Consider the following 12716-nt stretch of genomic DNA (forward strand, 5'->3'; position numbering starts at 1 on the left):
CTCCGTAAAAGTGTTAAAACGATAAGCGGAAACAGGAAGCAGCGCTGCAGGATATTTCACCAAACCACCGCAACACCACCACACCACCACAGCACCACCCACTTTCCTGAAATCGCAGTTCGAGAAGGACAGCTCTTGAGACCCCGAAAAAACCTAATGAGGGAAACTGGGAGGAAAAACGGGCTTGGGCTGCAGCTACTTGGTCACGGCCTCTGAGCAACGGTAGAATATACAAAAATCCATCAACTTGGACCGACCCTTTCAAGGACCTGTCTAGACGAAGACCAAACGAGTGACAGTTTCGATTGGGCCGATTCCACTGTGAAAAAGTAAGTTATTGGCGAAATGAAACGCTAGCCGCCTGAATAACCAACAAAAACCTAAGTTGTAAACCAAAGTGGCGAGAATTAAATTAGTAATTGATTTTTTCTCAGGAATTTTAAAAATTAGTTCGCCAATTTGTTTTACACAGATTTCTATCTTTAACTGTAGAAGCTTTACACTTTCTTATTGCAATCTTTTTTTTAAACCCTTTCTTCTTGAAAAATATTTATATTTATTGATTTTATTTCAGAGACTATACAAATTATTCTCTTTGTACAAATCGCCTGTTTGTTTTACACTGATTTATATAATTATCTGCACAATTAAACTCTCTTGTTACTAACATTATTTATTTCACAAGCCCCTTTAGTTTGTAAAATATTTACATAAATTCAAGCTGAAAGCTAAGTGGCAAGAATTAATTTAAAAATATTTATTGATTTCACACAGGTTGTACCCCATCTTATAGCACTCTGTATGTTTTTTACGAACCCCATCCGTCTGGAAAGACAATAAATTAATAATCAATATTTCCAGATCAATACAATCTCAAGCCAGCAAATACAAACTTGTTCTTTCCCTAGGTGAGAAATAGCCTATAATTAAGGAAAGCCAACATATTCACATTTACTCGTACTTATATTTAGGGACAATATACTGAAATTATAACGATTTCAGAGCCATCTTTCTGCTCAGACCGCCACGTATTAGTGTATACGCTATCCTATATTTATAGCCTATATATTGAGATTACAAAAAGGTTTGTGAACAACAAGAGCCAACTATTCGCACAGTGTGGTAAAGGCGGAATTTTCCGTTGACCAGTTGACCGCAAATCGCTGTGTAATTTGATTTGCTGTTACGTCCTGTGGCTGCGGCCAATGTGCTAGTAGTTGTTGTAGACGAATTCGCTGAGGAGCGAGTTGTTGGGACCATCGCCTCCGGCGGAGCCCGCAGTGGATCCCGTGGAGCCGTCCTGTTTGTTGCGCAGCAGGCGGTGCCGGAAGTGCATGCTGCGCAGGCGCTGCATCCGCCGCTTCAGGTTGCAGTACACCGGACAGCAGTCGGGGAAGGGCTTGTACATCAGCTCCTCCTCGTCGCCCTGCTCACACTGGTCCGGCAGGATGTCCAGGCAGCTGGAGGAGATGGGGCGAGAACGGGAGACAGGGCATTAGTTCACATTCCCCTAAAAAGTCACTTTTTTCGCATTTTTGGGAAAGGGGTGCTCTCGGGATTGGGCTGTGTGCGTGCACATGCTTGGCTAATATACATATATGTATATATATAGATATAGAACTGCATTGGTCAACTACTCATTCGGCCTAGACAATTTTTCCACTACGAAAATAGACCTGGAGCGGGGCATTATGTGGTTGTTCTCGCAGAAGAGGTTCGAGCACAGGCTCAGCAGGACGAGGCGGCGGGGCAGGAACTTCGACTGCTCCCACATACAGCGGCGAAAGGTTCCTGCATGGATAAAAGGGAAATTAATATATCACAACAATAAATCAACCACATGGTAACAACTTACACTTATTAAATATTAAAACATATATATCCACTTAACAATTAAAAATATATAATTGATATTTCGCATTTATATGCTTTTCTACATCATTTTCATTAAAGGGATTTTGAAAAAACAAAACGCCATTTGTAAAACATAACATAAAACGTATTTAAATAACACAATATTAAAAAAAAACCTTCTGCCTTTGCTGTTTAATATTTGATGGTGTTCATATCATGTTTTTTGTTAATTAAAATCGAAACTGAGATCAAGCAACTCACATCTTGATTTGATGTCTTGATTTGTATTTTAGTACTTTAATAATTACAATAATTTTTGGCAACAAAAGTAGCATTTATGATTAATAAGTTAATTTTAAGGTTGGGCTGAGTAAAATAAAAAATTATGTGGTAATTAATAAGTTTAACTGAAAATTGATTTTTGGTATTGCCTATATGCAAGGCATTATTTTCAGTAATATTACATTTATTTTATTTATTAATTGATATATAGTTACTTTGTTATATGAATTTGGTCTTCACAAGAATATTTCTCGAGTTTAGAAATTTATTCTAAAAAAAAACCAAGCTTTTTGTCGTTATAAAGTAACCATAGAAAGCATTTACTTGAAAATAAAGTGTTAATCAGTAACCAATCCGTAGAACGTTTATTTCGTGGATTAATGGCAATGAGTTGAGCTTTTTTCTCAGTGCATTTAAAGAGGAAAATACGGGAAAACACTCACGCAGCACACTGTTGTCGTTCTCGCCGGAATCCTCCTGCGTGTTGTAGTTGCGCTGCAACTGGTAGTGCTTCATGTGGAACTGGCCGAAGCCAAGGACGCCGACGAGGGCCAGGCACAGCAGGACCCAGATCTTCTCCAGCTGGTACATCTCGGTGACTCGGCTGGCGGGTGCAAACTACGCGCTTAGCTCACACCATGCCACACAGACCGAGAAACAGGGGCATTATTTAGCGGGCATTACGTATACGCAACGTCTGACGCTATACTCACTCACCCTGGCCGACCGACCGACTGACTGAGTGTGTGTGTGTATGGGTAAGTTAAATTGGCGTTTGTGCCCCGGCACTTGATTAAATCAAGAATAAAATTGCAATGCAAATTTTGCGTTTTACTCAGGCCCATGTCCATGTTCGCCCATGATTAATGCCCCCGACCAATCCAATTCCATCCGAACCGTTTCAATCCAAGTGCTAGGCGACAGAGAAACAAGCCCAGATTGGACCCAAAACAGTCTGTCATAATAATCGTTTGTTTTCCAGCACACGCAAATAATGTCAAGTGCAAGTTTTGTGGGCCACTCGAATGGCACTAGCACATGGAAATGGCGATCTGTTTATTTTATAACCTGATTGTTTTGCAAACAGGCATTAAACGGCCAAGTGATCATTAAATCAGTGTGATACTTTCAAAAATATCATGTGAAAGCGGCAAGGACGTAGGTCATTGTATGGAAAATACTTTCTACCTTTATAGCCTTTTTGGAATTGTTTTGCTTGAGATACTCATCTGACCAAAATCATAACAGTAGTTGGATTATTTATTTTGAATTTTTGAGAATACATTCTGGTACAGATATTTTATTGGATGATTTATATCAACAGAACATACATTTACATTTGAAAAAACATTATACTCTTTCAAAGTGAAATTACAATTATTCAGCTGCAATATAACATTTAGCTAATTTAGACACTGTGTAGTTTACAGAGCATACAAAAATGTGAATTGTAATCTCGTTGCTCTGCATTTATGCCCAAACGTAAATCCGCAGTTGTAGATTTGTTTATCAAGAAGTCCATTGTTGACTTATTCCGAAGTTGACTGCCCTTTGATCCATATGAATAGGGTTCATTGGGGAATTTACTTGGACCAAACTCCCCACTGCAATCGCTAAATGCGAACACTTGTAACCCGTCTGTTTCTTGCACTTTGTCCTTTCGATTTCCTGCTGCTCCTCTTTGCCTCGGTTTTGTGGGGCGTGGTCTGTCAACTCATTAGCTGGGTCTTTATCCTCCTCTGCTCCTCTGGAGACATCGCCCTGCCAACAACCTTAAGTAGCTTAAAAGCTTTTTTCCGAGCTGTCCCATGCAAGCGAAATTTTACAAGCAAAAAGAAAAACTTCTACGATGCATTAGAAAATACGGTCTTAGTTTATTTCACGTTGGTTTTTTGTCACTTTTCAAGTAGAATGACTGAAAATATCATATAAACTGAAAGTAGCTTTTAACAAAAACTAAGGGGGGGCAATTAATTATTCAAGATCGTAAGTATTGATGGCGCCCAGTAATCTTTCAGCAAGTAAAGTTGTTTAATGCTTTTAAAAATTCGTTTGATTAAAAGTAAATCCAAATTTTTAACCGCCAAAAGTTTGAATGTCATTCATCGTTGAATTTGTATTAAAACTTCCAAGCGAATCGCATTCACAGCAAAAAATGTTTGATTTCTTGAAATTGTATGAAAAAAGCCTGATGTACACCCTTAAAAAAAGAAAAAATAAACATAAAACTTTAAAAAATATTGCCAATCGAACGCCTATATTCATAACTTTGTTATTTTGAACACATTTGCCTACATATTGCTCACTTGTTATTAAAGTTTAAAATATTTTTGATACTAAGACCAGTATGGATTTGGGTGGCTTGGCGGTAAGTTGCATGGTCAGCAGGAAGAGGCTTCTGTTGTTGGTTACCAACGATATTGAATAGTGGAAGACACTGAAATTGGTTGAACTGACAGTGGGAAATCTGTTGCGCTCACCTCGATTTGGGGCACATGTGCCTTCATCCCGGCCCGGAAATTATAGGTGGAACTGGGAATTGGGGACTGAGGACTGGAAACTGAGGACTGGAGTCTGGGGATTAGCCCAAAGTTGTCGGTGGCAGCTGCTTTCAGCAGTTGGCCTGCGGCTGGCAACCGGTAAATGGATAAATGGGGAGCCGCTGCTGGGAGAGCTGCATCTAACTGAACTGGAGGAGTGGCAGCCACAAACTGCAGCGAGATGGAAAGTAAAAGTTCAATCTTGGCCTCCTCGAATCGCTGCACGCTCCCCGAATACTCCAAAACTTTCGGCTCAGATCCGCTAGGAGAAAAAAACAGAAAAAACAGAAAAAAAGAAAACCAAAAACAGAGTGCAAGTAAACGCGGTAGAAGTGGAAAACAACATTTTTGAAAACTTCGACTGGCATTTGGAGAGAGACTCGCTGGGAAAACTCGCATTTACCCCCGGCTCACAGCTCCTTATCCCTTTGCTCTGGCCCCGATCTCGAAAGGAATAGGAGCGAAAACGCAGAAGCGGCAGAAGCGGCGAAGGAGGCACTTTATTTATACTCGGTCGTACACTCTCCAACTGTCTGAAAATCGTATAAATAATTTCTTGACTTCTTTTCTTTTGCCATTTTTGAAGCATGCACTAACGAAAATGATTACAAACTTTCCCAAATGACATCGTAAAAAGTTAAATAAGTTTTCAGCAGTGCTGCAGAGCAACGGCAACAACGGCAACAACGGCAACAACGGCAACAACGGCAACAACGGCAACAACGGCAGCAACAGCAAGTGGGCAAAACGACACGCTAAGTGCTAGAAAATTCCATGCGTAATTGCATTCTGAATATTTATTTGCCGGAGAGTTGCAACAGTTTCGAATTTCTTCGCATTATTCAAGGCTGACGTATGCGAGTTTACGGCATTTGTGGGGGATTCCCCATCGCGTCTGCCTTTCGTCAAACGGAAATCGCAGCTCACATCACGTATACGCGGTGGTGTACGGCAAAGCACTAGAATTAGCTGCGCACTGAAGTGCGCAGGTGAGCCCGCAATTCAAAAATCACCAGGGAAACGCTTTAATTTAATTTATTAGGACTTTTCTCTTGTACTTTATGGGCATACTCGCGGCGGTTTTGAAATTAATCATATTTCAGGTTTGTTCGCAAACTTTTGTTTTTTAATATCACGAATACGCCACGTTGAACATGCATGGGCCAAATTAAGTTGCGTATGGCTTGATGAAACCGCCAAAGAGACGACATTATTTAATATATATGTTAGAATAAAAGCTGCAGTTTGTTATTCATAATGGTAGTAACTTCTGAAAATGTAAATAATTAATCGCCTTTTTGATCCTTTTGATTTATTTTACCCTTATGCTAGTAAAATATTATTTTTTATGATTTTGTTGTGCTTAAATATAAATGCATAGAATTGAAACTTATACTTTAAATCCACTGGAATGCGATATGAAATGTGTTTCCTTTTCCTAGTTTTAAAACGAATTTTGTTTCAGTGCAGACATAATAACATTAACCCATTTTACAAAGATTATCAACTGGAATTTCGAAAAATTGTTGTTTAAATTTGATTAACGAACATTTAAGTTCTCATTTAGAATATTCAAATTAATAGCCCATTGCGAAAGTATTAAATATAACTTTAAACAGACAAAGAGCCGTAAGTTCCAAAGCGACAGTACACAAAGGCACCCAAGTGCCTTCCCGCAACCACGCCCACCGCAACAGCGCTGCCCACCCACGGGCCACCCACCAAAGCTGCAGAAACCTGCTGTGTTTTATATTTAGCGCAGGCAACAATTAAGTTTGTAAAAGTTAAAAGTTTTCCAGCGACAACATTGTCTGCGCCGACCTTTTGTTTGCACGTGGCTGTTATCCACTCGCTTCGCCTCCTTCCCTTGGCCTTCCCTTCCCGCTTCCATCCCGTTCCAGTCGCGTTCCGCTTGGCCAATTCCACTAAGCCACATTCCATCCCTGCTGTCAGAGTCCTTCAAAACACCTGTGGGGAAGGGGTCACCTGTTCGTGTTGTTGTGGAAGGCGTAAACTGTATTTTTATGACACTAAGCAAACAATTAACTCGAGCGGCTAAGCATTAGGAAAGTGACTCAAAATACACTGCAACCTAAAACATTTTTGTATTCAAAGAAAATAAAAACAATAAAGGAAGCAAACTTCGGCAAGCAGCTATTGCAAAAATTAAAAAAAAAATATTCCTGAAAACATTAAACATATACTTGCGTATATGTTAAAAAACATTAAAGCGATGACGATTTGAAGTTGAATTATTCGATAGTTCCTATTAAGTCAAAACGAATTTAAAAAAAAATTTTTTTTATGTTTATATTTTGTAGCTTGGGAAATCGGGATATTTCTCCTTGAGCTAGAACCGATATGCGAAATTCGGGAAATTACTGGATACAAAAATGGGAAATTCCCTTAATTTTGATCTCGGATCTGGAATCTACGATTTGTTAAGTATTAGCTGTTGGATGGCTTGACTGAGCGCCTTCAGCGTCGGTGCGTCCATCTCACGGATGAGGGACAAAGAGGCGTTCAGCAAATTTCTATTCAGCTTAAGACGCCTCTGCTGAGCTACAATGACTGCCAGGCTCGGATGGATGGAGCTGGGCACAAGATTTAAATTCTGGACGGGACCTTCGCTTTTGGCTAACATCGCTGGCATGGCACCGCTGACATCCTGGCGGACTTGCTCCTTCACCGGCTGCAGCTCCTTCGGCGGCTCCTTCTGCGGCTCCTTCTGCGGCTCCCTCTCCCGTCGCTCGCGACAGTTGTTCATCTTGGTGTCACAAGTAGAGGGCGCCGACACCGCCACCCGAGCTTTGCTGACTTTCTTCTGGACCGGATAGGCCTCGTGGCGGAGGGCGGCCTGCAACTCCAGCTCGCAGACTTCCACACCGTCCAGAATCTTCAGCTGCGGCAGCTTGCGCAGCACACAGGCCCTGTAGTTGCTTCCGGCTTCCACGGTGCAAGGATTGTCCTCCAAGCAAAGCAAGGTCAGGCATCGGGCGTTGGCCAGGAAGTTGAGCTCTTCAAAGCTGGCGATTTTATTCTTTCGGATGTATAGCTCTTTCAATCGATGGCAGTTCTGAAGGCTGCTTAGAGTATCAATATTGTTCGCGTTTAGAACCAGTACCTCCAGGTAAGGCATGTCCAGGCATATTTTGATGTCATCTAATTCGCTGTTCCAAACATTTAGCTTTACGGCATGACGGTAATCGTGGCACCTGGACTTGCCCTCCACGACGTGCTGCGTCAGTCGATTCATAATCTAGATCTGTAACACATATAATAAAATTTGAAAATAAATTTATGTCGGCGGTACAAAAAAAAAAAAAACCTACCTATTACGTCTAAACTTTGTTAAAAAAAATATAAAGAAAAAAAAAAAAGTTTCTTCAAAAATTTCGTACAAATCGGAATGAAAAAAGTTTCACAAAATAAAACAAACAATTTTTACGGAGACTCGGATGTGCTCGTTCTGAGTGTTTGAATGTTACTAAAGAATAGGGCTTCCGCTTTCCTACAAGTCGAATCCTAGTGCTGCAAAGCCTACTATTCAGTAAAAATTTGTTCATTTGTTAAGATTTGGGGTCCGATTCAGAACTACTTTGATTGTGTGATTAGTAACTCCTAAATTTCTTTACTTATTTTTATGACGAATTCAGTACTATACGATATTCCAACTTTTATCCAGGGGTATCATACAAAAACCATTTTTTAAAGTTGTTTTTTTTTTTTTGTTTCTTAGAGATTTGTCAAAAAAACGCAATTCGTAGGAGTCGTTTGGATGTAACTTGAAGAAATGAGTTCTTTATTTTACTTATTCCACAAAAACAATTAACTGCATTTATTTGAAAATCTTGTATCCGCATATCAAAATTATTAATGTTTCTGTATTTTAATGTAATTATATTTTTAGTTTTTAAGTTATTTTTGTTTTATTATAACAAATAAATAAAATTTTATTAAAAATGCAAACAGCGTTAAACGGTCTTCAACTAATAATAATTTAGTTTGCTACAACAGCAGTTGAAACCTTTTTTAATATTAATAAAATTAATTTTTTATGGGTACATAACTTTAGACAGTTATTAAATAAAATAATGTAGCAGTAGTTATTCTAGATGTTTAAGCAAGATGGAAATTTAAGGAGACTTTCTAGACCATTTTGTCCAGTGTAAAGGTAGCCAAGCAAGCATGGAGCATCCTCCAAAAGTGCGAACGGCTTGTGCCATCCGCCAAGACAATGGACAACAGATATCGCTGCTGCCCCGCCCATTTCCATATCCCCCTTCCCCTTTTCCTCGGACACGTTGGCAATCACATGAAACTATGAAGTCCGCTGCCAGCCCATTTTCTGCCACGCCCCCCCAAGGCCCAGTTGGTTACTTTATTTTTGGGGCCCGAGTCAATTAGAATGCTAATTTGTATGCAAATATTTGTGAATTGAATGAGGTTGGGACGCCTTGTGTTGTGTTGTGTTGTGTGTGAGTGGGGGGTAGCTCCAGCATTCAGTATTTTAGCATCCAGTATCTGTATCTGGGCCTTTGTGCCATGCCCTTTGTTTATTTGTTTGTTTGTCCTTTATTACGAAACCGGAAATCAACTAAAAGCCAACCGAAAAGGAAAGTGAAGGATATTGCCTGCAGCCAGGCGCCAATGAACACCTCTCACAGGATCACGAGTGGAGTGTGGAGTGTGGAGTGTGGCAAGTGGTCGCAGAACCATTCATCATGAGCTCCAGGTGATGTGAGATTTTAAAGCAATCAAACCTTATGACTGTCCGTCACTGGAGGGCACTATTTACATAGAATAATACAAGCTTTGGATGGTAGACTGCATTTACTTTCCAAATTATACAAAAAAACACCAGAGTGTTTACTTTTCGTTAGATGTAATTTCGCAGTTATAAGTTCATTTAAATTACAAAACATTAAATTATTTAAAAACGAAGTTGTCTTCATTGGCATTTTTAGGACCGTTTTTTTTACCTCCTTGAATTTGTCATAAAATGTTCAATCTATTGACATTCACAGATGAAAAATTAATTAGCGAAAATTAACTTAAAATTTAATTTTTTAGCTTAATACGCCAAATGATTTTAAATTTTTATGAGGAACTAAAAAAATGTACTAGAGTGTAACTGTTGACCAATTTTTCCAGGGGTTGTTGATAAAAAAACCAATACTAGATTTAATGATTTCAGACTATTAAAATATATTTTTCCACATTTTTTGTTGTAACTTGGACAAAGCAATACGCAAAGATAAAATATTTTACAGTCGGTTGAAAAGTTTCAATTCTCGGCCAATATTAGCAAAAATAATTTATTTCGCAATTTAAAATCAATTTATTGTCATCTTAAGCGTATTTGTATATTTATAATAAGGCTAAATCTCTTTATACCCATATATATTTCAACATCAAGGAAAGGGAAATCCAACCAAAACCCTGCAAATCAATTAGTTATTCAAATCGGTCTGAAAGGAACAAAACAGAACGTTTTGTGAATTTCTGAATTTCGGCATAAATCTTAGTCTGATGCCAACGAAATATATAAATGCACAGCCAACGTGCAGAGCTTTTAATTTTCACACTTTCGACAAAGACAAACGCACGCATTGTTTTTTGCAGTAACCCATATTTATTGAAGCATACAATTCTTAGTCACAGATAGTATTCAACAAAAAAAAAAAAAAATTCGAAGGAGAAAGTCTGGGGAAGATGGAGCTTGCTTCGCCACGTGGATGTCAGAAGTTGGGCTCCTTGCCGAAAAACGAGAAGGTCTCGTTGCACCGAATCTCGTAGCAGTCCGGAAAGGATGTGAAGTGCCTCGATAAGCGCAGATCGAATATGAATTCGCAGTACGGGTAACTGAAAGGCAAACACTGAACACTGAGTACTGAGCACTGAACACTGAACACTGAAGACAGAAGGCCAACAAACGAGCCATTTTCAATGGATGTGGTTTTTGGAATGGAATGTTCTGGGGTGGTGGTCACGTGATGCATGCTGCGGATGCAAGAAATCGCTGATAAAATATTTATTCCAATGGTGATGGTGATGGCAATGGTGATGGCAATGGTGATGGCAACTCCTCGCTGCAACAAGAGGCAGCCAAACGAATCGAAACAATGCTGCCAGGCTTTTTAATTGTTATGCAATTCAAATGCCACACATAGTATAGTGTATAGGAAACCCAAGTCCGAAAGGCAAGCCCCAAGCAAAAGCCAAACAAGTTTATTTTAAAATGCAATTCACACTACAAAATAACAGAGGCATGCATAAATTGCAAATTGCATGTGCTGGCTGCTGTCTGCTGTCTGCTGTCTGAGTATTTCAATGGCACAGAACGGATGGTGGATGGTGGATGGTGGATGGTGGATGGTGGATGGTGGTAATATGGTGCTATAGTCAATGGCTATAAATGGGTGTGGGTGAGTGATTGCATAACTTACATTGGCGGAAACCAGAGAAAGCAACGATATGTGCAGAGTATGCCAAAGGGTCGCTTAAATTCTCCATCTGGCGTTTGGATCGAGCCGGAATTGTGCTTCCTCCAGCATTGCGATGCCCAGCCTGCAAATGGGTAACAGTTATTGCTGAACTAGTTGGCTATGTCTGTTATGTCTATTATGTCTGTTATGTTTGTTATGTGTGAAAATGACTAATCTGTGAGCCAGAGTCTCTTGTTGCGTAAGGACTTCAACTGCCAATTAAGCCCAAACCATTTTCCATTCAATTGTCTGGCCGCACATTTCTCTAAGGCCGGTCAGTTTCGACTTAAAAGAAAAACTAAAAACTTTGGTTATCCGTGGCGGGGGTGCAACACTTTGATATGCTTTCAGTAGAATTGAAATCGGATTCTTTACTGAAGCTCGGCAGGATTTTTTCTGATTGACTACAGTAAATATTGGTGGGTGTGCAGAAAATACAATCAGATTTTAGAACATATTTTTTACAATTTATTTAAATAATATATATATGTCACTTTATAAAAAAAAATATATATATATATTTAAAACGAAAAACTCTGTAAATGGCGACAATTTATTAAAGGCATTTTATGATATTGTTTAACATTCCTTTTGAAAATATGTTTGGATATAAATGTATGTCAGGTACATTCTCCTTAACCACTGTGACTTCAAAAAAAAATTAAAAAAAAAACGTTGCACAACTAAATATTTAAATATGAATTGTATTTTTAATTATTAGCCATAACATTATTAGTTTTGAGGTTTATACGGCTAACAATAATTTTTTATATATTCATTTAATCAGTTTACGAATTTTGTATCTTGGAAAACAATCAGTTAACCACATGGCGGATACGCAACTCAATTTCTGTCGAACTGATGATGTCACATAGAATTTTCACCACAAACACCCACTCGAAAAAAACGTGATCAAAACAAAAAAAATTTTGGAAATGGGAGGAGATGATTGGGACTACATACTTCCATAGTTGTAATCACATAAACAGCAGAGGATTAACAGCAAAACAAATGCGATTGTTGTGGTGCTTCTGCGTGTGTGTATTGCAGTTATTGTCGCTGCCGTAGATTTTGTGGTTCTCGTTTCTGTTATCGATTTGGCCATTGCACAGCAATCGTACACACGCTCGCCGCCAAAATCGGATTCGAAAGCCGAGACTGAGGCTGAAGCCAAAACTGAATCTGAATCTGAATCTGAATCTGAACCTGAGCCTGCCATGTAGCGACGATTTGGGACGCCTTCGGATGCCTCGAGTGCGATGCGTGGATGTCTCGGCGCGGTTTTAACCGCCGCCAGCGATGGATGTCGCGAATGTGCCCAAAATCACCAGCGAAGCGAACGAATCGAAATGGGACGAGAAAAAAAAAAACACATGATACAAATAAACAAAACGCCAAAGAAATGCCACGAGTTTGAGCTTGTGTGCGCCTAAATTGATGCCAATTGATAAATTATCGCATGCGGTTGTGTGGGTGTGCGACCCCATCTGCCTCCATCTTCTTCTCCTGCTTTTCTAATATGATTACCACACGCAGAAAAATTATTACTTAT

General features: G+C 39.3%; 3 protein-coding genes across 4 annotated transcripts; all 3 read right to left on the reverse strand.

Annotated features, from left to right (window-relative positions):
• Positions 1-944: 944 nt before the first annotated feature.
• On the reverse strand, positions 945-2821 carry LOC108143836 (uncharacterized protein CG1552). 2 transcript variants are annotated; one of them, XM_017268397.2, is made up of 3 exons: positions 2580-2821; positions 1677-1791; positions 945-1460 (listed from the first exon to the last, which is right to left on the reverse strand). In XM_017268397.2, the coding sequence occupies exons 1-3, from the start codon at positions 2725-2727 to the stop codon at positions 1211-1213; spliced, it is 513 nt and encodes a 170-aa protein (XP_017123886.1). In that variant the 5' UTR covers positions 2728-2821; the 3' UTR covers positions 945-1210. The 2 variants fall into 2 exon arrangements, with proteins under 2 accessions (XP_017123886.1, XP_017123878.1); XM_017268389.2 differs by having other exon boundaries at positions 1638-1791; positions 2580-2808.
• Positions 2822-6976: 4155 nt separating this feature from the next.
• On the reverse strand, positions 6977-8170 carry LOC108143940 (cilia- and flagella-associated protein 410-like). The gene is made up of 2 exons (XM_017268536.2): positions 8009-8170; positions 6977-7941 (listed from the first exon to the last, which is right to left on the reverse strand). The coding sequence occupies exon 2, from the start codon at positions 7930-7932 to the stop codon at positions 7108-7110; it is 825 nt and encodes a 274-aa protein (XP_017124025.1). The 5' UTR covers positions 7933-7941; positions 8009-8170; the 3' UTR covers positions 6977-7107.
• Positions 8171-10331: 2161 nt separating this feature from the next.
• LOC108143989 lies at positions 10332-12502 on the reverse strand. The gene is made up of 3 exons (XM_017268608.2): positions 12128-12502; positions 11126-11246; positions 10332-10541 (listed from the first exon to the last, which is right to left on the reverse strand). The coding sequence occupies exons 1-3, from the start codon at positions 12381-12383 to the stop codon at positions 10418-10420; spliced, it is 501 nt and encodes a 166-aa protein (XP_017124097.1). The 5' UTR covers positions 12384-12502; the 3' UTR covers positions 10332-10417.
• Between the last annotated feature and the right edge of the window lie 214 nt (positions 12503-12716).

The sequence above is a fragment of the Drosophila elegans genome, unplaced genomic scaffold, assembly GCF_018152505.1.
Source record: "Drosophila elegans isolate 14027-0461.03 unplaced genomic scaffold, ASM1815250v1 contig_149, whole genome shotgun sequence".
Taxonomy (NCBI): domain Eukaryota; kingdom Metazoa; phylum Arthropoda; class Insecta; order Diptera; family Drosophilidae; genus Drosophila; species Drosophila elegans.